Source organism: Pagrus pagrus, assembly GCF_965226575.1.
Source record: "Pagrus pagrus genome assembly, chromosome: 16".
NCBI lineage: Eukaryota > Metazoa > Chordata > Actinopteri > Spariformes > Sparidae > Pagrus > Pagrus pagrus.
In genome coordinates this window covers 12,636,293-12,660,701 of record NC_140200.1, presented here as the reverse complement: position 1 = coordinate 12,660,701, position 24,409 = coordinate 12,636,293, and the positions used below count along the sequence as shown (strand labels likewise).

General features: G+C 40.7%; 3 protein-coding genes across 7 annotated transcripts in view; 2 read left to right on the top strand and 1 right to left on the bottom strand.

Moving 5' to 3' along the window:
- Positions 1–7,148, top strand: part of tulp4a (TUB like protein 4a) — a 32,637-nt gene extending 25,489 nt beyond the window's left edge. For 3 of the 4 annotated variants that reach the window (XM_084376726.1, XM_084376727.1, XM_084376728.1), the window contains exons 10-14: positions 355–499; positions 1,066–1,237; positions 1,712–1,805; positions 1,892–5,403; positions 5,560–7,148. In XM_084376726.1, coding sequence (XP_084232852.1) covers positions 355–499; positions 1,066–1,237; positions 1,712–1,805; positions 1,892–5,403; positions 5,560–5,676 — 4,040 coding nt within the window. In that variant the 3' untranslated portion in view covers positions 5,677–7,148. The remainder of the gene's footprint in view (positions 1–354; positions 500–1,065; positions 1,238–1,711; positions 1,806–1,891; positions 5,404–5,559) is intronic. The other variant, XM_084376729.1, reaches the window with a different exon arrangement.
- Positions 7,149–9,993: 2,845 nt separating this feature from the next.
- On the top strand, positions 9,994–20,528 carry tmem181 (transmembrane protein 181). Of its 2 annotated transcripts, none has more exons than XM_084378166.1 (17): positions 9,994–10,347; positions 13,553–13,656; positions 14,572–14,639; positions 15,038–15,128; positions 15,271–15,389; positions 15,580–15,696; positions 15,860–15,940; positions 16,607–16,706; positions 16,910–17,040; positions 17,127–17,218; positions 17,313–17,370; positions 18,182–18,284; positions 18,381–18,432; positions 18,548–18,630; positions 18,745–18,834; positions 18,914–18,980; positions 19,083–20,528. In XM_084378166.1, exons 1-17 carry the CDS (start codon positions 10,214–10,216, stop codon positions 19,165–19,167), a joined length of 1,575 nt encoding a protein of 524 aa, XP_084234292.1. In that variant the 5' UTR covers positions 9,994–10,213; the 3' UTR covers positions 19,168–20,528. The 2 variants fall into 2 exon arrangements, with proteins under 2 accessions (XP_084234292.1, XP_084234293.1); XM_084378167.1 differs by lacking the exon at positions 9,994–10,347 and adding an exon at positions 13,152–13,262.
- On the bottom strand, positions 20,524–22,576 carry dynlt1b (dynein light chain Tctex-type 1b). The gene is made up of 5 exons (XM_084378168.1): positions 22,460–22,576; positions 22,244–22,285; positions 21,423–21,546; positions 21,248–21,325; positions 20,524–20,734 (listed from the first exon to the last, which is right to left on the bottom strand). The coding sequence occupies exons 1-5, from the start codon at positions 22,484–22,486 to the stop codon at positions 20,664–20,666; spliced, it is 342 nt and encodes a 113-aa protein (XP_084234294.1). The 5' UTR covers positions 22,487–22,576; the 3' UTR covers positions 20,524–20,663.
- Between the last annotated feature and the right edge of the window lie 1,833 nt (positions 22,577–24,409).

Sequence of the window (24,409 nt, the reverse complement as noted above, 5' to 3'; positions counted from 1 at the left end):
AACAATGCAACATTGCAGCAGCCATCTTTTTTGTAAAAAAAATTACGAAGGTTTTGCCTTGAGGTTGTTAAAACTATATTTCCTGTGGTGTATCTTAAATTTTTCTTTGATTTCGCTCAAAAGTTTCAACCCTTTGAAACAGCAGGATTATAAACATCTTAACTAGAATTAAATTGTTATGTTGAACATCAAGGTTGCCGGGGTTTCCCACATCATTGTAAATAACAGAACAAAAAATACCACATATAAGCTGTGTTTATTTTTAAAGTTTATCTCAAGAACTACACATTTACAATCCATTTTATTAAAATTGACTTCACTCTTTCCATCCTCCTTTTTATTTTCTCTCAACAGATGAAATATACGGCAACAGTCTGATATCTGCAATGATTGACAGCTGTAACTGCTCCGACTCCAGTGACATTGAGCTGAGTGATGACTGGGTTGGCAAGAAATCTCCAAAGATATCCAGAGGCAGCAAATCCCCCAAACTGCCCAGGTAACCAGATATCTGACCAGTGTCTAAAGCAGCATTATTACCTCTTTTACTAATATTTCATGTTTTAAGTGTGTGACACTTGGTCCCATCAGCAGTCAACGGTCCATGTGAAATGGACAAGCAGCTGTTTGGTTTTCTCCACACAATATTAGATAAATCAAGTGAAGGTGGTTTAGTTTACATATTGCGTAATTAATCTAAAGCAAGAAACCTTTTTTTGCAAATTTAGTTTCATTTTTAAACATTCAATTTCTCCCAATTATTCAGTGTTAGTTTAGATGCATCTGTGGCGGCAAAGAACCAAAGCATGCATTCGAATGTCTCAGACAAATTAAAATGAATTGATTAATATTTCTGCCAAATACACTGCATTATAATTTACTCCTATTCTTCATTGTATCGCTGGAATTAATTTCATAATTACTGTGACATCCCTGTAGTCCCTTAACCTTCCTTCTTACATTAACCCTTGGCATATGTTTCTAATTCTAATGAAATGTTCTTTGGTTGCTTTTGGTTCAATGCATGCCTAAACCTTCTTCTTTTATTTGCTACCTTCTCTGTAGAGACTTAGTTTGTCCCTTTACCAACAGGATCAACATTGATCCCAGGAAATCACCCAAACTGTCCCGTGCTACACAAGAGATCTCCAGGTCACCACGGTTACCTATACGTAAACCCTCGATTGGGTCCCCCAGTCTAACACGGAGGGAATTTCCTCTTGATGACATCACTCAGGTAAAAGTCCAATTATTCAAAGCTAATTCATAATTTTTTAGGAATTTCTTTGGGTCAGCGGTGCTTAGTAAAAATAATAATTAAAGTGAACACACTTGGCAGTGTTGGAGGGTTTGAAGGCTGTGAGGGTTCATGCCCTAGCTTCACTGTTGTTTGATGGATGGGTTAGGTCAGTCGTGTGTTCAGGGGTGTGGGCAACGTTATTTCTGATGATAAGCTAACACATTGATCTTTTTTTCTTTTAAACCTTTGTTTATTTGATATGTATGATATTGAAAAGTGGTATAGAAATACAACAGAACTAATAAATTCACTAGAGCTTTCCAATCAGACTAATGACAGGTGGTCAGGTTTTCTGGAAGAGTCCCTCTTTGTCAAAGATTTTTGACATCACATTTCTTTTATTTTTTTCTGTTGTTTTTTTCTTATGATTCCTTGGTGATTAATATTATTCTCTTTGTTCATGTCTCGCAGCAAAATTACCTTGCTCAGGTCACATCCAATATCTGGGGAACAAAGTTCAAGATTGTTGGGCTGGCCACATTCTTGCCAACCAATCTTGGTGCAGGTAACCAATCAACAACTTAGCCTTTAGCGTTAAGCCCTCAATGAATAAATAAATTCCTCATTCCTACCCTGTTCCTCTTCCCTCAGTCATCTACAAGACAAGCCTCCTCCACCTGCAGCCCCGACAGATGACCATCTACCTGCCAGAGGTGCGCAAGATCTCCATGGACTATATCAACCTGCCTGTTTTTAGCCCAAATGTCTTCAGTGAAGATGAAGATGACCTGCCTGTCACGGGCCCTGCTGGTGGCTCTGACGACAACCCGCCCTGCACTGTCAACATCCCTATTGCTCCCATCCACAGCCCCGCCCAGGCCATGTCCCCTGCCCAAAGCATTGGTTTAGTCCAGTCACTACTAGCCAATCAAAATGTTCAGCTGGATGTCCTAACAAATCCCACAGCAAACCCTGCTGGGGCTGCTGCCGGTGGGTCAGACCAAAGCCAGGACACCATCCTGACAGCCCAGTACACGGTCCCCTCCAGGTACTCCAGTCCTGGTCAAGTCATCTTTGGGGGACTAGAAATGGGTCGCCTAATGGTGGGACCTCCACCTTCTCATCATCCTTCACAACAACAGCAACAACAACAAAGTCACCATCAACAACAACAACAACAACAACAACAACAACAACAACAACAACAACAGCAGCAGCAGCAGCAGCAACAGCACCACCACCAACAACAACAACTGCAACACCAACAACAAATTCAGCACCACCAACAACAGCTTCAGCAGCAGCAGCAGCAACTCCAACAGCAGCAGCAGATGCTCCAGCACCAACATTTACAACAGCAGCAGCAGCAGCTTCAGCAGCAGCACATTCAGCAGCAGCTCCAACACATACAGCAGCAGCAGCATCAACATCAGCTCCAACAGCACATACAGCAGCAGCATCAACTACAGCAGCAGCATCAACTACAGCAGCAGCATCAACAGATTCAACAGCACCTGCAGCAACAGCAGCAAATTCATCAACAGCAGTCGCAGCAGCAGCAGCATCAGCATCAGATGCAACAACAACAGCACCACCATCAACTTCAGCAGCAGCTACAAATTCAAATCCCTGTTCCCTCCATGTCATCAGGACAGACTTCAGGTGCAGCTGTGCACCAGCTCCAGCCGGGAACACTGCAGATTCAGATCCCTCATCCACCTGCTGATTTAGTGGTTGAGAGAGCAGTGGGGGGCGAACACGAGCACCTACTGAAAATCAAAACCACTCGGTCAACTCCACAGCTGGCTGAGGGTGATACAGTGGTGTTCAGTGCCCCTCTAGAGCTCAGCAAGATGAACCCTCCGCCCCCCTACCCCGGAACAGTTGCTGCTGCTGTGGCTGCTGCAGCAGCAGCCGCCGCCTCAGCATCAGCCTCTAGTGCAGCCTCCAGTGCTGCAGCTGGAACAGGAGGAGGCACCAGTGGGACTCCTCCCCCTGGTGACCTTTGTATGAAGAAGGGAGAGTTCCCACTTTATCCTTCAGGTCAGCAACAAGCGCAGTATCCCACACCACTGGGATATGAGAGGATAACGACATTTGACAGCAGTGGGAATGTGGAGGAAGTATGTCGCCCTCGAACACGCCTTGTCTGCAATCAGAATGTCTATACACTCCAGGGACCTGGCAGCTCTGCCACTCTCAGGGTCACCTCTTCCTCATCCTCCTCCTCCTCAGCTGACAAGAAGATCCAGCTGCCCTACACCTCTGCCACTCTCAACAGACTCACTGCACCTCGCTATTCCATACCTAGTGGAGACCCGCCCCCATACCCAGACCCAGCCAATCAGAACATTGCTGTTGGCAGGAACCCTGGACAGAGGATTGACAGCAGTCTCATCCATGCCACTCTCAGGAGAAATAGCCGAGAGGCCGCTCTCAAAGTTTCCCAAATGCTGGAACCACCCAGACCACTGCCTCCTAAGGCTAAAAACAGTAGTGCACTAGCAGCGTCGTTCCAGCAGAGGGTGCCAACAGCCTTATACACCTGTAGTCAGTGTAGCAGTGGATCCAGTATTGGAGGCACTGCCCCAGGGAGCGCTAATGGAATAGCAGGAGGAACTATTATCAGGCAGGATTTCCCTCCAGGGACTGGGGCCCCACACAGCACAGTTATCGTTCATTCCAACAGCACTACTCCTTTGGCCTCCCAGTCCTCTTACAACCTGCTGAGCGCTCTTGAAGGATCTGGTAATGCAACAGGAGGAGGAAACAGAGACAGGGCTGATTATGTTAATTCAGCGTTTACTGAGGATGAAACACTGAACCAGTCACTGAGGCATCTGGCGCTAGGAGGAAATGATGCATCAGGGCTGGTTGTGAAACGCCCACCTCCCTATCAGTGGGACCCAGCTGCCACTGAGGAAGTGTGGGTTCCTCAGGAACGGACAGCAACGCTGAATCCCACTGGCCTCCCTGGACCCCACAAACCACCCCCACTTATTCTTAGCCCAGCTCAGCACTTGGATGTGTCCAGGCTGCCTTTTGTTCTTTCTCCAAAGTCCCCCACCAGCCCCAGTGCTGCATCATTTCAGGCTGCTGCAGCAGCTGCAGGCTACCAAATCTCTCTCCAGTACCCTCCAGCAACTGCCTATCCTGGAGCCCAGCTCCAGCCCATCCCAAGTTCCCCACGCCCCTGCTCCTCCCCAAAGGAGATGGTGGCGCCAGTACCCTTCTCACAGCAAGATGCAACCCTTGTCTTACCACCAGGTTACCCTGCAAATCTGGCAAACCTGGCCTGCTGCCCTCTCCCTCCCATGTATCCAGGGGGAAGTGCTTGTGCCGGGCTTCCCATTCCCCCCATTGCCCTTCACACTCCTTGGGGTACGTATAACTCTTGCCCACCTATGCCCAGTCCTGCAGTGCCACTACCACCCAAAGCCTCCCACATGGCAATAGACAAAAATGCCCTCTCGCCTCCTCCTCCGCCTCCTCCACCACCACCTCCACCACCACCAGCAGAGCTGCAGAGCCATGTAGGATTACAAGAAGCTATGGGGGAGGCTGGAGAAGGTTTTCAGGAGGTGCTCTCCCTGACTGAGAGCCCAGTGCCACAGCGGTCTGAGAAGTTTAGCAAGAAGAATCGCAAGCGGGTTGATGGGCGTGCTGAGGAGACGAATGTGCCACCTTTGGCTGAAGGGAGCAAGTCGAAAAAAGAGGGCAGAGCTTTGGGTGATTTCAATTCACTCATCTCCAGTCCGCGGCTGGGAGGAAGGGACAAGAAAAAGCTGAAGGGACAGAAAGAGCAGCAGTTGAAGGCCAAGAAGCTGAGTAAGGCCACTGCCAACAGTGAGTTCCAAGACAGTTCAGAAAGTGAGCCAGAGCTGTTCATCAGCGGGGATGAGCTGCTCAATCAGTGCCAGAGCGGTAAGAAGGGCTGGAAGAGTAAGAGGAACCTGAGGGCTGCCAGTGAACTGGACGAGATCAAGTGTCGAAAGGCCAACGAGAAGGAGGACCGAGGGCTGGGCAGCCAGGGGTTTGTCTATGTCATGGCAAACAAGCAGCCACTGTGGAATGAAGCCACGCAGGTCTACCAGCTGGACTTTGGTGGGCGTGTCACACAGGAGTCTGCCAAGAACTTTCAGATTGAACTGGAGGGCAGACAGGTAAGAGGACATAATACTCACTGCATGGTCCCCTCATATTAAAGTGATTACTACAGTACTCAAATATTGTGGGCACTAGGACATGATGTTAAGGATGGTACCGTCTTGGCTACAGTCTGTATTAACTTTTTTGTTTTTGTTTGTTTTTCTTCACAGGTGATGCAGTTCGGCAGGATCGATGGCAATGCCTACATCCTGGACTTCCAGTATCCCTTCTCTGCTGTGCAGGCCTTTGCTGTGGCTTTAGCCAATGTTACCCAACGCCTCAAATGAGATGTCCCCTCCCTACTTACCCTGAGTTATATCTGGGATTTAAATGCAATCTGTTGAAGGGGCACAGTTGTTTCATTTGAGATTAGTAAACTTTGATTTTGGAGAGAAGACTAAAATCAGCCCTGGTCATAGAGAGAGAGAGAGAGAGAGAGAGAGGGAGAGAGATACAATCACGCTGCACTACACAATGCTGCCACTAGAGTTGGTGCAATAAGCATTGGCTGCATTTTCCAAGGATGCCCTCAGATTTGCTCCGTTTGGTAGTCAGCGGCACCTTGCAATGCATGTAGGGCCAAAGAGCTGAGCTTTGGTAATCATCATGCAAATAAATGCTGCTTTAGCTAGAAGAAGCTTGTAGACATGATAAACGATCGGTAAAGTGAGAGAAGAGGAATTGTCGAGGTGCAGTTTTCAAAAGAAGCAGCAGTAATACTTGAAAACCACACTCTGGAGATAAAAGTCATTTTTCTCCCAGAGCGCACAGGTACTACTGGGCACTGAAATCCATTGCTGTACAAAACTTCAGTGAAACAGTTACCACTTTATTATACTGCTTTTGCTTTTAGGGTTTTATTAAATGACTCAACATGGTGGAGGGTAGGAGGGTCTTTTTGTGTTCGCTCTCTGCCATTCCTTTTGTTACTATCTCAATCTATCTTTGCTGGAACTGAGGCTTAGATATATGCATCACTTAGGAGCACTACTAAGAGTTCACACGTTTCACTGTTGTGAAAGGTGTGTCACTGTTAAAAACTTTGGATTGTCGAGGAGTAAATATAGATGAGGTGAACTGCAGTCTTTTCCACATGGTTTCCTGGGACTTTGAAGGAAGAAGAAATGTTAACCCTGCTACATGGATTAATTTATATGTAAATTTTGTTGTTTATCTATTCAAATATGAATTTTAACATTATTGTCATTGTTTGTGATATACAATCTTCATACCCTGTCAACATGGTTTTCAACTTACCTGCTTTATTTGGGAGACTGATGGCTGAATTTGAATATTGCTGTGTAGTCGGGAGGGGTGTGCAGAATAGCTTTGACTGACATATCCTGTACTTAGTGAAATATCTACATATGGTGACACGGGCTCAAAATAAGTCGCTAATGCCTGGATTGAACAACTCTGGCATGAAGTGATTCGTCACCTGCTGTCACTTCTGTGAAGTGAGTGTGTAGTTGGAAGATGGGGGAGCTGTCCCTGCTCTTAAAGACCACACTAAACATGTAAGCAAAGGTACAGGAAATATTTTTGTATATTTCACCTATGCCATTTCATACTCTCTTCAGAAGTCATGTAAATACATATCAGTCATATGTAAATGTTGTAAAGAGACGTGGGTGACTTTGACAGATGTGTTTACACCTGTCTCCACTGTGTTTTAAGTGTAATATCAGGTGTGGAGTGAAGCTGTAGTACTGTTTAGCTCAACAGCTACAACCACAAAAAGTAAACAGTTAAGCTGAAATCATTGTCACTGAATCTTTGAAGTCAGAACTCCAATGAAGGATGAAGCTATTGAAATCTGACACTGAAATCTGAACAGCTAATTTTTTTTTTCTTTCAGGCAGTCAGGCTTGTGTTAAACTGAAGACACAGAGCAGGGCCAAATTAGAATGACTGTCAGTAGAGCGCATACCTCTGCCAAGGCCCAACAGTCCCCTTTATCTGCATCAAATTGTACTCACTCATAGATACCAACCACCTAAATACACCTGATTTATTTCATCAAGATCCATGCATTATGTCATGAGAAATTAATGAAAATGTCTATAAACGCCCTGTCTTGCGATGCTAAAGAAAGTGAGAAAAAAAAAAATTCCTGGATCCACACCAAATATTAATGGGATCTATTCTGGGCCAAGGTCCATCCTCCATCTCAATTTGGTGGGAATCCATTCAGTAGTTTTTGTGTAATCTTGCTAAAAAACGGACAAAGGTGGAAACATGACCTCCTTGGTGGAGCTAATTATTAGACACATTGCAAATATCTGCAATAGGTTTTATTTGTATAAGATGGTCGCCAAAGTCAGTAAAAAAGGGCAGTAATATTTAGGCTTAATAGCATTAGGCAGGTGTGATAAGGGTCACCTCTAACGTTTGTGCCAAAATACGCATTTGCTTAAATTTATAGTTAAAAAATGGGCCTAGAGGGAAGTGTAACTTCATTTCTAGCTCTGTTTTAGTCTCTGAATTGATGAGATTATTACATTCTTTAGTGTGATCTTTCCACATCACGAGATGCATGTCTGTCAGAGGGGGAGTGTTGTAGGGAAAAAGATTTTCAAATAAAAGTCTCTACTGATCGTTTAAAAAAATGAAAAGAACATGAGCATGTCATAAAGAAAATATCCATCTTTTTGTGTTAGTTGTGCAATATTTTCTTGGGGAAAAAATTCTTTGTCATCACTTTTGACCACAGTTTGATACCGTTCTTTTAGTTCAGCATCTCAGTTGCTGATCTGTACGTTTTATTTATGAGATTATTTCCTAAAGGAGATATAGTATCTATACATACTGTATATTGTGGACTTTTCTGAACATTTCTTTGTGTTGATAAAAAGAAAAAAAAAATTGTTTCAAGTGTAGCCCATATTGTGAGATGGGAAGGTGGGGGTTGGGTCGGGAGGGTCGGGAACGGGCAAATTTTCTGTGTTTTGTGAAGTTTGCATTGGATGGAAAAGATGTGAATGAGTAAGTGCCCAGTTTAGTGTAGTCGGTAGACTAGTTATGTAGAGTGTAACTGTTAAGTCAAGGTGTGTCTGTATTCAACTGTGCAGTCTACCAATCCCATCAGTGTTTAATCTATTATCTTTAAAGGTGTGTGATCATGGCTTCTTACACATACACACACACATACACACATCGTTCACATAAGTTCACAAGTGTAAGCCACTGAGTTCATGTTGAGAATTGCCTATGGACTTAGGTTAAGGATTCACTTTAAACTGATTTCATGAGATGACCTGTTGTAGATATTGTAGGATTTGGCTTTTCTTTAGAAAAGATTATGTGCTTTGTATTTCTAGATGTAGACTTAAATGACAAAAACACTTGAAAAGAATCTGACTCCGATTTGGTGACTGAACGTTTATAGTGAATGGATAGTAAGGCATGCCATGTAAATTATTTTATAATTGTATATGTCACGCATCTTTTGAATAAAACGTCATTGTTTCAGAAAAAAAAAATGCTGTGTCTTGTCTCCAAATTATATCCAGTATTGTTGTATTTAAAGTTGCCATTGTTTAAATCTAGCCAGCTATTGGACTAGAGTTTGTAAAAAGTACCCAAACATCATACTAGAGTAAAAGTAAAGATGTTGTGTTAGAATATTACTTTGGTAAAAGTGAAAGTCACCCATGCAAATAGTACTTGAGCAAAAGTCTTAAAGTTTCTGATATCAAATATACTTAAGTATCAAAAGTAGTTTTCTGGCAATAAATATACCTAAGTATTGAAAGTACAAGTAAAAGTGAATTATACATGTGTAGGTATTTCAGGTATGTACAACATTTAGGCGCAACATTTTTCTGATTTTGAGAGTCAGTGGGGTTTCTTTGTATCAGATTGCCTATAAAATAAATTAATTTAAAGGGGCATTATGTAAGAATTTTAGTTTAAAACATTCAAAAATGAACTAAAATCATGAACAGAATGTGAAGAAGTAACATTTTTGATGCTACGTCAAAGATTTCCGCATTTTGTTGCAGCGATATCTACTTGAGTTAGCATGCTAACCAGCTAGCCCCAGCTCTGAAAAACATTCTCTCTCTCTCCATTGGTCCAAAGCTCCTGTGCTAGCAGTGTAAACACCAACACCAACCTGTAGCCTAGCTAACTGCACACCTAAATGAGCTAACAAGCTAACAGTGGCTACAGTCATGGCTGTATAAACAGAATACAGTTAGCATCAGTTCAGAGTTACTCTGGTGATGTGTGTTAGCAAATAAAGTGGAGTAAAAAGCACAGTATTTGCTTTTAAAATGTGGTTTAAGTAGCAAAAAGCATACTCAAGTAAAGTTCAACTACCCTTAAAATTATAGAGTGGGTCTAGTGTCTCAAACAGCACATGTTGAAGCACAGGTGGAAGTTTAATGCTTTCAAAATACATAATTTTTAACAAGTATGACTCTTCATTCCCCACACCCCAACTGGACTGTGAAAACGCTGTTTAAATGCAGTCATCTCCTGGTTGATGGATTGAAGACTAGTCTGCAGCTCCCTGACGTTTGAGCAGCTCCGCGGTGTCCCTGCTGTGATCAGAGGCAGCCGTCTGTCTCTGTCCGTGGTGCTGAACTCTGATCACGTGACCCTCCTCCCGTGTGATGGGTATGCGCTTCCGCCCCCTCTTCGGTTTTTTTTTTACGGCTTTTTTCCCCCTCTTTCTTTGAACCGACACAAACAAAACAGCTTCGGCTGCACTTTCGATCAAGCGACGTGACAATACGGACGGATCATTGTGCTGCTCTCTAAAGACCGCGGGCTGTTTCCCCATCGCCATTTTCAGCCGTCAGACGGCTCGGTGGGATAATGGACAACGACTACTCGTCCGGCTTGGAAAACCCTCTGTACAGCGAGCTGAAGTACTTCTGTAGGAAGATACAGGAGGCCTACAACGAGCTGAAGGAGGACCTGACACCTTACCGAGATGATCGTTTTTACAGGTGGCTCTCCTGTTTACCTACCAACACAATGGCACATCCATTTTCAGCTGCGTTATATAACATGGCTATTTTGGCGCTGTACGCTGTGAATTATAATTATAATATATATATATATATATATATATATATATATATATATATATATATATATAAATTATAATATATACATTTGCACTGTAATGCAGAACAGTTATGTGTTATGGGCATGTTGTGTTAAGATGGCAGATGCAAACGAAAGGTGTTCATTGCAGGTATTTACGTGGAATTATACGTTTACTGCATTATATTTCGTGGCTTTATATTTCAGATGATGGCAGACTATAGGGTAAAAAGCTTCATAACATGGGTGGAAAAGGGAAAAATAGTGCAGACTATAATACTTTACATTCTCCCCACACGTACTAAAATTTGAGTTAGTACCACATTTTAGGGGCCTCTCGATTGCTTTTAAAGGCAACAAGTGTTGTCTTGTGGAAGATAATTGGTTGTGAATGCAGGAGGCATTCACAACATATGTTCTTCTACGCACGGAATTCTTTATTTTTATTTTTTTTATTTTTATTATTATATCTTCCGGGTCAGAAAGTTTGGCCCTTAACTCCTTCAACATTTTTCAACGTATTCACTCCATTCAAAAACCAAAATATTCATCTCAATTGGGAATCGACCGCGTCTATTTTTCTCATTCATATCATTCATAATTTCCGAGATATTCAGCGTTTTCCGGCCATTTTTTCCCATTCAAGCAGATTACGGAATGTTCAAAAAATCTCAAATTTCACACTTTTTCAAGCATTTTCAAAACTCATCTAGTCATTCACACTTCAAGATAGAAACTCCATTCAAACTCTGAAATATTCCACTATTTGTCTACATTCAAGCCTGTATTCATCTTTCTCACAGCATTCATACTTTTTGCACAGTCGCAGTTCAAACATCGGTAACGTTTCAGATTTTTGCATTGGTGTGTATTGGGTGGATCACACTTTTTCAAGCATTTTCAAAGCTCAGCTAATCATTCACACTTCCAGATAGAAACTCCATTCAAACTTTGAAATATTCAACTATGTGTCTACATTCAAGCCTGTATTCATCTTTCTCACAGCATTCATACTTTTTGCACAGTCGCAGTTCAAACATCGGTAACTTTTCAGGCAGTTTCAGATTTTTGCATTGGTGTGTATGGGGTGGAATGTTGAGAGCCAGAGTGGAGGAGCCAACTGACAGAGTGGGGAGCACCTAAAAAAAATTCAGAAAATCTCGTCTTCAACTCGCGCTTGCATCCACAATTTTCACTCCAGCAGAAAAATAACCACATCAGCTTGTAGGAAAATTCGTGCCGGTCGCTAGAGTGGTTCTCTGGAGCCAATCGGACAAAAACTCTTGGCTCAGTGGGCGTTTAACTGAAAGCAACACCGACCAACTGCCGCATCAAGTCCCATGTAATTGATAGGAAAAAAATCTGGAGGCAGGCAAACACATCCACTTTTCTGAACTGCTCCAGAAGACACATTTTTGACCACACACACACAAAAATTTCACAAAATGTTGACAAGACTCTCATAGTTTCGACCATATCATTATTTGAGTGATAGCAGTTACTGTTTTGGAGGGAGAAGCATGTTAATGTGAGGTGAACCTCAGCAGAAATCACTATTAAATCAACTCCCACAGTCCGTTGCCGCGACCACCCTGGTTACCGTCACTGTGGCAACCGAGATAGAGAGACAGATTTATCAATGAGTCAGTTTACTACACACAGTGTATTACAGAGTATATTTCCCAACATTTCAACTATATTTAACTATTATCTTTTCATTCATTCAAGCCAGAATCTCCATCTAAATATTGAAATGTTCCCAATCACTGACACATTGACATTTATTTAACGTTTCAGTCCCATTCAGAGTATTTGATCCATTCTCACTGTAACATCTCTTCATACTCCTGTTTGGCTCACAGCTTATATTCTATTTTTAATCCTTCATTCTCACCCAACTATTAGGAAGCTTCATTGTCTTCAGACGAGACTTCAAATAAATTCAAGCCACCAATTCAGTTTGGCCTTAGCTTTTCAACAAACCCTAAATTATTTCACAGTTTTTAGATATTCTGGACATTATTCAAAGTTTTCAAAGCTGGCAATCCGCATTTGGCGTCAGCTCTTCAAAAACCTTTAAATATTTAACATATTTCATATATTCTGGACATTATTCAAAGTTTTCAATGCCGGCAATCCGCATTTGGCGTCAGCTCTTCAAAAACCTTAAAATATTCCGCATATTTCATATATTCTGGACATTATTCAAAGTTTTCAACACCAGCAATCCGCATTTGGCGTTAGCTTCTCAACAGGGTGCATTCACAACCGCAAGTTCTTCAGGACTTGCCTTCTCTAGTTTAGTATTGTATTTCCATTAAATGGAATTAAAACACCTAATTTCTGTTTTAAAGTCTAAATCTTGTGAAAATTGGAAGAAATTAACTTAAAAAACGTTTAGCTCATTAGAAATTAAAAGTCGTGGTACGCATGCGCGACGTTCAGAGGTTCAAATAGTCTCTACCTTCTCGTTTTTGGCTGAATAAAATAAATATCTTACTCACGATTAAAACATATCCACCTCATGTTTAATACTGAAACATAAATTGTTTAGGCTGGAGGGTTTCACAGCCTAAACAAGCACGTATTTCCAAAAAAAGGACGCGAAAGGACGTAGGGAATCCTACTTTGTCCCCTACGCACTCCAACAAGCGCCCTTTCCCTTTCACGTTCCCTTCCTGCCCGTTGGCGTCACGGTTCGGTGACGTTGCATTCCAGTTGTCGCAGGCTGATGTTGATACACGGATGTCGACTCACTGCGAAATTTTAACGTTTTTTCTCGGCACCGAGACTGAAACCCGAAAGAAATGGAGCTGTAAGTGTGATATTTAGTCAGCGGACACACCCGAGAAGTGTTTCTGATGTTTAAATGTGAGGATAAGTGTTAAAGCCACTGTGCATTCCCTGCCATCTGTTACTGCTAGCATAAACTAGCATGAAAGCTAGCAGTGTTGACATATCCGTACCTGAAACGCAGGCTGTAGGGCTACAGCGTTAAGCACAAAACAAACATTATTCGAGTCGGGTTGTTTCTCTCACTCTCTAGTTGTGGCTTTAGTGATTAGTATGTGTTAGTTATCTCTGATAAATGTCTCCTTGTGACAGATTGGCCCCCATGCGGCTCTACACCTTGTCGAAAAGGCATTTCGTCCTGGTCTTCGTGTTGTTCCTGATCTGCTTTGCCCTCACAGTCTTCATTGGGATCGCAGGTAGGGCTGATAAACGTTTCTTTAACATTTACCTTAGCTGGGTGTTGGTCAGAAGTCATTTTAGTGAACAGACATAAGGGTTCTGAGATACAGATGAAGTGAGTCACTGCTTCATTGCATCACCTGCTGTTATCAAGCTCTGAAAGCAGAATACTTTAAAATGTGACCTGGTTTTGCCACTTCTCTGCTCCTTCCTGGATTCTCCAAATTAATACTGCTGATCTGCATCTTTTTAACTTTGGTAACATGAAAGCATTTGTATATGTTGTGACAGCATTAATGGTGCACTGTGTAGTTGTGGGGAAGAAATGTGAATCAGAAGAGAAAGATCTTCATTGACTGCTTAAACAAACTAATAAACAAACACACTTTGTTTCCATGACTGAATAAGTTGAATAAAGAAAAAACTGTCCTTAAAGGATAACACAATTTAATACTGTTTTACTTTGTTTATATTTGGCGGACCCTGCCACCTTTCTAGGTCAAACAGTTTTCTGGGGACCTAATTTTCCTCTGAGAACAGCTTGTTTATTCAGTTATGGAAAAAATCAATATATCTGAGTTTGTATTATTACCTCATTAATATTGTTTGAAAGTTTGAATTTCTTCTCCAAAACTAGATCGTGCCCCTTTAACTTGATTTCTTCAGTTTATATGGCTGCACATTTTTCTCCCTTGGCATAGGAATCTTTTTCTTAGAAAAGCTTCACTTCACAAGGTGCATACTGTCTAAATAGATTCATTTTTGTCGATAAGATAGATTTCATTTTCAGCAAGACGTCAAATAAAGTTTAAGTCAGTCCTCTTGTTTGCAGATATCCATGTTATATCAGTTGACTATTACATTTTGAGGTCTTTTGGGGTATTGCCATGTGAAAAAGCAATGTAATTATTATGTTTTCTTTATTTCTGTAGGTCCGAAGATTATTTCTGAGCAAGAGCACAATGGCGATCAACTACTTGTCAAAAACTTCTCAGTTAAGGTAAGATGAAAAGGTGTGCGTTGTTGTAATGGCAAGCAGTGCACATCAGACATTTTTAATGAATGCAGTCACTTCGCTTCGGCAAGAATGCAAAGAAATGAATGTTGATGGAATGGTGTAACAGTTGCAGATACACTACTAGTGTACTATATATATATATATATGTATATATATATATATATATATATATATATATATATATATATATATATATAAAGAGTGTTTTGTTATTCGTGTTTGTTAGTATGATGTTGATCTTCACCCTGCAATTCCCACCCTTACCCTTGCACTTTTAATTTGATGTATGTTGGGTTTAAGAGAAGCTCTTCCTTGAATAACATTTTGTGTTTCTTATATTGATTAGCAAATTAATCACGTAATTCACTGTATGTTTTCAGACTGGGCCTTTCAACCTAGATTCTCCCCCCCTCACCACCTACAACCAGCAGCTATGGCTCACCTGTGTGATGCAGGCTGAACACATTAATAGTAAGACCACAGACTGACCTACAAACATAAAGGTTGAATGTTTAGGGCGTCTCTATGACACACCTCAAATAGCTTTCTATAATTTTGAAAATATAAGTGTCTCTGGCTAATAACAACATGTTTTTACTGCTGTGTGCGTCAGTGGGCGGCTTCCAGCAGCCTTTTGAGATCAATGTTGAGCTGAAGGGAGTGATGCAGGATGCCAGTGTGATGCAGATTAACCAAGGGCACAAGAGATCACGAATGCTACACTGTGGGACTGTAAGTGTCAATCAGCAAATATTTCTCTCTGATGGTATGCGTTCATTATCATTTAGTCAGGCAGCAGTGTGAGTTTATGAAATGTCATTAATGATGAGTGCAGGATCTGATTTGATCATCATGTTAGATGGACAGATGTTGACATCCTCAGAGCAGTTCAACAGACAGCGTTTTTTGTCTCTCCTTACAGATATGTGATGAGATCATTGTGCTCCATCTGGGCTATCTGAACTACACCCGGTACCAGGTCATGGTCAGCTTCAAAGGCCTTGAAAATATCACGTATGAAATCAAAGTCAAGTTTGTGGTAAGTGAAGAACACTGGCAGGAGTCTTTTTCAGCTCATAAATTAAACTATGATGATTGTGTTTTTGTTGTTGCATTAGATTTTTGAGCTCACAGGTCCGTCACAGCCTCTTAACGCTTTTTGATTCTCTCCCTTTTGTTCTCTTATTTAAATTTCTCCTCAGTGGAAAACTTACAATCCCACCTTCTCGCAAGTGGAGATCTGGTTCCGGTTTGTCTTTGTGGTGCTGACCTTTATGGTGACGGTAAGAGGACAGATGACTTTTTACTAGGTTTGCACGATAATATCAGCACGTCATCTGTATCGGCCGATAAACACCTTAAAATGAAATGTCGGCATCTGCCTGAAATGAACATTTCTGCTGATATGAAAGGCTAATAAGATGAATATTTTAATTATACACACATTGGACAGAGTAGTTTTCTTATTTTGCCCAGTGAATGTTTTAATTATAAAAGCATTGTATGTCTGCATATTAGTATTGTAGTACTTGAGAAAGGTGGTCTTGGTCTTGTCTCAGAATCAACCACATTTTTCTTTGGTCTTGTCTCTGTCTCACAAAAAGAGGACTCTGGATATTATTTCAAGACCACAGCTGCAGGGATATCACTGTATTGAATAACTTATGAATCATCCATTCCTTCATAATGTTTTGTAGGAGAGCCTATGGTTTGCATGTTTCACATTTTGAGTCATGTTAGTGTTGCTCTGGCACTGGTCTGGTCTTGGTCTTGGTTCGGGTCTCAACCCCTCAAAGTCTTGTCGATACACTCTGGTCTTGGTCATGATTTGGTCTCCATTTACGTGGTCCAAGCTGACCAGTTGAACAAAAGATAACATGTGTAATTCAGAGACTTAAAACTGACTTTTACCAAATGTAGGACTAACGTTTTTTCTTTCGATGTTCTAGTGTATGTTTGCACACTCACTGAGGAAGTTTTCTATGAGGGATTGGGGCATAGAACAGAAGTGGATGTCCATCCTGCTCCCTTTGCTTCTACTCTACAATGGTGAGCTTCAGTGACCTCTCCTCATGTCCTTTTATCCTTAATTTCCCCATCAGGTTAAAGCACGTTAAGTCACCTTTTTTGCCATTACAGATGCACCGTTATATTCACAGCCAAATGTTAACTGCAGATATTATGTATCCTTTCCAATTTAAAGAAGGTCAGGTGCGTTGCTTAATGTGTTTGGTTTCTTTTTTTCTGTTCAGATCCATTCTTCCCGTTGTCATTCCTGGTGAACAGCTGGTTTCCAGGGACGTTAGATGCTTTCTTCCAGGCTCTGTTCTTGTGTGCCCTGCTACTCTTCTGGCTCTGTGTTTATCATGGCATCAGGGTTCAGGTGGGTCCACTACTAAACCTATACTTTACTGTTTCCCTCTTATTTTTAGCTTATCTTTTTTCATGCGTTTTGTATTGTTTCCACAGGGTGAGAGGAAATGTCTGACGTTCTACCTGCCTAAGCTGATCATTGTGGGTCTTCTGTGGCTTTCGGCGGTTACACTGGGCATATGGCAAACGTAAGTCTGACCTCAATGGCCACTAGCAGCTGGATTCAAACTGTGAATTTCAACAGGACTGAAAGGATTCTACTCTCCTTTTCTGAACTTGCAGGGTTAATGAACTCCAAGACCCAACCTATAGCTATAAAGTGGATATAGTGAACTTTGAGGTGAGAACTTTAATGGAACTTTACACATTGAGTTTACACAAGACCAAAATGCCGTTGGATAGAATCAGTCAGAATCAGTGCAACGAAGACTTTGACCTGGTGCTGAGCAATGGAAAATATTTAGATACTTTCTTCTTGGTATCTTAATAACTAAAAAGTACAAAAAGTAACGTAAACCTTGAGGGCAACTGTGCATTTCAAAGTCCCGCCACTAAATGTGCTTTTTCGCCACTGACAGGCTCAGATTTTCTGATGACATAATAGAAAGTATCCTTTCTGAGATAGACCTTTTAGCAAAACGGTAAAATCCTTTTTGTTTAACCAGAAACAGCCGTATCGCTCTTCTTAAAGCAGCCAGTCTCCATTGACAAAAACAGCAATTGTACCAAGCAGATCATCTTTAAACACACTGTATTTAAAGTCGACAGAAACAATTAAAACCGTCTTGGTTCAACAACTATTTACTCTGGTTCGGTCAGAATGAATTATTAGTTTGTCATGTTAGATGTGAAAATATTCTGACTGATGCCCAACTTTCCTCTTCGGCCATCTTGGTTGCTTTGTATCAAACCTGACCCATATTAGATAAACAGTTGTGATTGGCCCAACACGGACAAGGATAAAAATCTGTCTGAACAGGAAGGATACCAGATGTATCCGTGAAAGCAAATAAAACATGAGCTCGTGGAGTCGTCTTCTTCTCAGGCTCCAGTAGAGGTACAGGTTGTGGTAAAGCTCAAGACTTGGTGTTTGGGCAGAGTTGTTCTATTTAGTATTCAGCAGTTGGATAAAATCCGGTGTTTTTCTCCAGGGCATGAAGGTCTTCTTCCTGATTGTAGTCGTCCTCTATATCCTCTACCTGATCTTCCTGGTTGTCAGAGCTTGTTCTGAGCTCAAGAACATGCCATACTCAGGTATCACAGCATGCCTCACCTCTTTGCATTTGATTTACACCAATTCCTTTTACTATGATAACATTAACATGCTCTCTGTGTGTTCTCCATCACTAGATCTCCGGCTCAGGTTTTTGACAGCGCTGACGTTTGTGGTCCTTGTAATAAGGTCAGTTGTAAGGAATATAAAAAACTAATAGGACTCTTTAATTATTTTTTATGGCCCTTTGTGGTAAATTTGACTTAATTTGATTCTGATGTTCCTGTTGCCCTTTCTCCTCCAGCATGGTCATTCTCTACCTGAGGTTTGGTGCCAAGGCTCTCCAAGACAACTTTGTTGCTGAACTGTCTACTCATTACCAGAACTATATCCTTTTTGAATTATATTTCATTTTGACCATGATTTCACATAAATATACCACGTGAGATTGCATGCTGATGTCTTAAATTGAGAGAAATGTTTCCTTAACTCCAGACATACCAGCTGAATTTTTATCATTCTATGGCCTACTCAACTTTTACTTGTACACATTAGCATTTGTGTATTCCCCCTCCAAGAATGCCCTTTATGGTAGGTAATACAGTACAGTGTCAATGCTGTAAATAATCGACAAATGCATCAACCTAACTCTTTTTGTTTTATTTCACAGACTCCCAGTTAAAGGATAATCCTGCCTTCTCCATGCTAAATGACTCAGATGATGAAGTAATATATGGGTAAGCATTTGTTTACTTGATTGTCTTTATGAACCTAAATTCCTTACCGCTTGGGAGGTAGTATTCACTGTGTGAACTGATATTTTCTTCGTCTTTGTAAAGGAGCGATTATGAGGACATGCCTTTACAAAATGGACGAGCTATCAAGGCAACTGCCAAGTACCAGGATGAGAGTGACAGTGACTGATGTGGATCTCTGTGTCCCTGTTGGAAACTATGAAAACGCAACAAATTGTAACACTATAAATGTGTATGTGTAAATAAGGAGTACTTGCATTGGTAATGCAAAATGACATACTGTAAGTGTACATAAATCTATTTTTAAAAAAAGGATAAGTTCCATGTCGACTGAATGTACTGTACTTCAACTTAATTGTTCATGCTTTCAGCCTCATTGAAAACATAGGTAACATTACAATTTTTACCTATTTGTAAATTTTTCTTTCTCATAACCAGCATTTCTTCACAACTTTACGCTTCAAAATATTCGGGGAAAGTGCTAATATTAATTGGGGATTTATTTGCGATTGAAATCAATGTTTTTGTTTTAATGCTTTGTGTTGAACCACTGTTCTTTCTCTATTCTTGCACTGATGTTCTTGCCATTCCTTTCCACTCTCTGGCAGTCTGAGATGAATGACAATGCATATATCTGGCCAAAGCTGAGTCCTGATGGTAGAAAGTAAAGGACGCTTATGCTGCAACTGCTGTGCACTCTTAACGGTACATTGTGGCTCGTCAACATTGACATGTTTGGTGAATTTAAGTGCCATAGCAGTGTTGGTTGTTGACAAACTCTAATTGTCCTCAGACATGTATAAAAAATACACAGAGAGCCTTAACTGGAGTAGATACCACTGATCTATTACCACTTCTTACCAATTCTTCCCCTGGATAGAAGCTTTGTTATTGCACTTGAAATGACTTGTATTTATTTTGCCGAAAAGTGATGGCATTTGATACTGTATTATCTCAATATCTGGGTGGATGGATTTTGATGAGACTGCAAGACTTTTACACAACTTTATGTAAATGGGCTACTGATCTATCATGTTACGCATTTCTTATCCATACAGTAGTTAAACCATTGGCCAAATATCTTTTGCCTTATGTAGAACATATTATTTTAAATATTCTGTTTTTTCTCCTGTAACTTTCCTCGTATTGCCTACAATGTGAGACATGCTGCCCTTTCCTTTGTTTTCTAAAACTGAAGCTTATGGACTAAAATGGCCAAAACAAACTTTGCTCCTGTTCCTTACAAATAATATCTCAACGTGTATTCTAATCAAGATGGTGCCTTGTCTTTATATCACCTTTTTTCTTCTAAATGGGCAGCAGTTTCAGATGTGTAAATGCTTTGACATAAATGTACATTTTTGATTCTTTCAGTTTGAATGTAGCATATGATTGTTATCGGTGGTGAAATGAGGTTATTGTGGGTCCTGATATGTTTGAAGTTCTTGCCATTTTTGTTGCTTTATGAGATAAAAGCTGTGCATGTAGCACTCTGTCATGTCACGTGTAAATAAAGCAAAGTATATACGGCATGGTATTGTTTTAATCAATTGCACTTCAAATAAAAAAAAAACATTTACTCAAATATAACCAACATAACATGCTGGTTCTGAAAAATACACAAAATCCTTCACATTTCAAACACACTGGAACAATGTAGTCGGTTCAGATGGCCAGCCCAAAAACATTGACGATACAGTACATGGACTTGTTCTCCCATCTGACTGCACAGCTTCCTGTTGGATATAATACAGAGTAAAGTCTGGGACAACTCCACATTTACATGTTTAGAGTTGGTGACTCTCAAGCTTGACTGAAGCATTTCTAAGACAGCTGCCTTGCTCAAGAGCACACCAATAGTTGCTGACAGAAGACAAAACATTACTTATAAAATTTACATCTCTACCACTTGGGCACTTAACGATTCACAAGACTGTCATTAGGATTGTCATGACATCAGATTTTCCCTACCCTATCATGGCCACATTAATTCACAATAATATAATTGTGATATCTATATCAAACTTTGTTTACCGTATGCTCTGTCTCTTTTGGCAAATAAAATGCCGAGTGTAGAGAAAAAGAGAGAGAGTCTGTAATCGTGAACCAGCAGATGATCTTGACACTCCAAACTGTCATGCAATTATTTTTACTGATGAAAACATAACTTGAGTGAAACCAGTCATACAACACATTGTAGACAACTTCAAAGCTGCATCTATGAAAAGCACAGAGGTGTTTTATTTTACCATCAGTAGAGTTGTCCCAGAAGCATGTGCTAGCTGTTTGCAGACCTGCTCCATTCTTCTGCATGATGATACAGGTCACTGTGGGGAAAACACACACCTTTTTATAATAGCTTCAGAGCCCAAGAACCATCCGAATAATAGTATTTCATGTGTTAAGAGGCAGCAGGGCATATACCAATATATTTGAAAGGCTTCCCAAGCTTGCTGAGCTGGCTGAGGCACTGCTCCACTACATTAGTCGTCCACTGGTTCACTCTGCTGTGCTGGTAGGCATTTCCTCCTATGGCTGCTTCTACTGACTACAGAGACAGTTTAAACAAAGCGGAGATGTTATTTAGACCACACCGAATAGCTTTAAATTGACAGTGTTGTATGAATGCCTTCACATTCTCTAATTATATTTGTTCTCATGTACATATATGTATAGATAATATATACACATGCACCTGATACCAAGACCAGACCAGTGACAGCATCCCTGCTGTCCTAAATGTTCATGCTAGGTACTGTTTTTGTTTTTCTTTATTTATTATTGCTTTATTATTATTATTATTATTATTATTATTATTATTATTAATATAATTATTATTATTATTATTATTATCATACACATTTTATTTACTAATTATTATTTGCCATTTCTGTAGTGGAGTCTCATTTTCTAGTAATAAATGTATTTAAAAAGTACAAGTAAATATCACAGTAAATTTTTGCTGTAATACAGCTAATATATATATCAGAAATTCATGTCTTTTAAATCAAGTCATCATATAATACAATCTAACTAGAAAAACACTGTATGAAGACGTTATAATCAGTCTACTTATGATATAAACTCTATGGGTGAAGATAAGGACGGTGCCTAGCAACCGTTACAGTGTCCTTAGCAACCACAGGGTAGCTAAACACAAAGTTGCTAGCTAACGGAAGCAAAGAGCCGATAAAACCTAAACTTTGTGGACAAACCGAAAGGCATTGAGACTATGTTTCGCTTACCTCTTTGATTATTTTGCTCACTTCTTCAACGACGAACGCAGTCTGTTCAATGAGACACAAAACAACAAAACAGTACCGTTAAGGTTTAAGCTAGCCCGTCGACATGGCTGCTTTCTGGACCAACAGTTACAAGATATAATTGTGTGGTAATATGTCAGTGTTATTTCTATGTGACAAAAATACAATCAAGAAGTAGTTTCAAAGTGTCAAACCTACCTCCTCTTCTGTCTGATACTCGTCCATGGCTAAAACCAGTCACAACAATACTCCGATGTCGACTTCCAACCCAGGAATATGACTTCCGGTTGCATCCCTTCAGTTTAAAATCCAGCTCCAGTATAGCTCCACCACTTCCAGCGCCGTCGCGAGCAGGACGCTTATCCAGTAGCTCCGTACATGTCGTGTGTTTTTTAATCTTTTAACTCAGTAGATTACACTATCCGTCTATAACTTTATGTATCCCATGGATACAATTAGTTTTTACGGACAACATAGCGGTGGACATCTTGCTTATTCAAGGGAGAAGCTGTTTTCACTACAAACAATGGGACGTGCTGGCAGTTTCCACCACATACCTGAGGAGCTGAGGAGAAGGAACCGAGGAAATTTGACCATTTAAAACAGGGGGAACGCATCCTGACAGCTTGGACTATTACTGTCAGATACTGTTTCTATCTGTTCAATATGAAAGGAGGCTCACACCTCTTTCAAATTAATACTGCTGACTTCTTTCCCCACAAGAGATAAGTCCTGTGATTTTCAGGCTGATATCATTAAATTTGACCATTTACAGCAGGGGGAACGCATCCTGACAGCTTGGAGTATTACTGTCAGATACTGTTCCCCTCTGTTCAATATGAAAGGAGGCTCACACATCTTTCAAATTAATAGTCCTGACTTCTTTCCCCACAACAGATAAGTCCTGTGATTTTCAGGCTGATATCATTAAATTTGACCATTACAGCAGGGGGAACGCATCCTGACAGCTTGGACTATTACTGTCAGATACTGTTTCTATCTGTTCAATATGAAAGGAGGCTCACACCTCTTTCAAATTAATACTGCTGACTTCTTTCCCCACAAGAGATAAGTCCTGTGATTTTCAGGCTGATATCATTAAATTTGACCATTTAAAACAGGGGGAACGCATCCTGACAGCTTGGAGTATTACTGTCAGATACTGTTCCCCCTCTGTTCAATATGAAAGGAGACTCACACATCTTTCAAATTCATACTGCTGACTTCTTTCCCCACAACAGATAAGTCCTGTGATTTTCAGGCTGATATTGTTAAATTTGACCATTTTAAACAGGGGGAACGAATCCTGACAGCTTGGACGATTACCGTCAGATACTGTTCCCCCTCTGTTCAATATGAAAGGAGGCTCACACATCTTTCAAATTCATACTGCTGACTTCTGTCCCCACAACAGATAAGTCCTGTGATTTTCAGGCTGATATCATTAAATTTGACCATTTACAGCAGGGGGAACGCATCCTGACAGCTTGGACTAATACTGTCAGATACTGTTCCCCCTCTGTTCAATATGAAAGGAGGCTCACACATCTTTCAAATTCATACTGCTGACTTCTGTCCCCACAACAGATAAGTCCTGTGATTTTCAGGCTGATATCATTAAATTTGACCATTTAAAACAGGGGGAACGCATCCTGACAGCTTGGAGTATTACTGTCAGATACTGTTCCCCCTCTGTTCAATATGAAAGGAGGCTCACACATCTTTGAAATTCATACTCCTGACTTCTGTCCCCACAACAGATAAGTCCTGTGATTTTCAGGCTGATATCATTAAATTTGACCATTTACAGCAGGGGGAACGCATCCTGACAGCTTGGAGTATTGCTGCCAGATACTGTTTCTCTCTGTTCAATATGAAAGGAGGCTCACACATCTTTGAAATTCATACTGCTAACTTCTGTCCCCACAACAGATAAGTCCTGTGATTTTCAGGCTGATATCATTAAATTTGACCATTTACAACAAGGGGAACGCATCCTGACAGCTTGGAGTATTGCTGCCAGATACTGTTCCCCCTCTGTTCAATATGAAAGGAGGCTCACACATCTTTGAAATTCATACTGCTGACTTCTTTCCCCACAACAGATAAGTCCTGTGATTTTCAGGATGATATAATGAAATTTGACCA

Excerpts from the sequence above, each read along its gene's own strand:
- tmem181 (XM_084378166.1), top strand. The coding sequence starts at position 10,214 with ATGGACAACGACTACTCGTCCGGCTTGGAAAACCCTCTGTACAGCGAG. Across the intron at positions 10,348-13,552 it reads CGAGATGATCGTTTTTACAG|ATTGGCCCCCATGCGGCTCT; the intron begins GTGGCTCTCCTG and ends TCCTTGTGACAG. Across the intron at positions 18,285-18,380 it reads CAAGAACATGCCATACTCAG|ATCTCCGGCTCAGGTTTTTG; the intron begins GTATCACAGCAT and ends CTCCATCACTAG.
- dynlt1b (XM_084378168.1), bottom strand. The coding sequence starts at position 22,486 with ATGGACGAGTATCAGACAGAAGAGGAG. Across the intron at positions 21,547-22,243 it reads TGAGCAAAATAATCAAAGAG|TCAGTAGAAGCAGCCATAGG; the intron begins GTAAGCGAAACA and ends CTGTCTCTGTAG. Across the intron at positions 20,735-21,247 it reads CTGGGACAACTCTACTGATG|GAAGCTGTGCAGTCAGATGG; the intron begins GTAAAATAAAAC and ends TATATCCAACAG.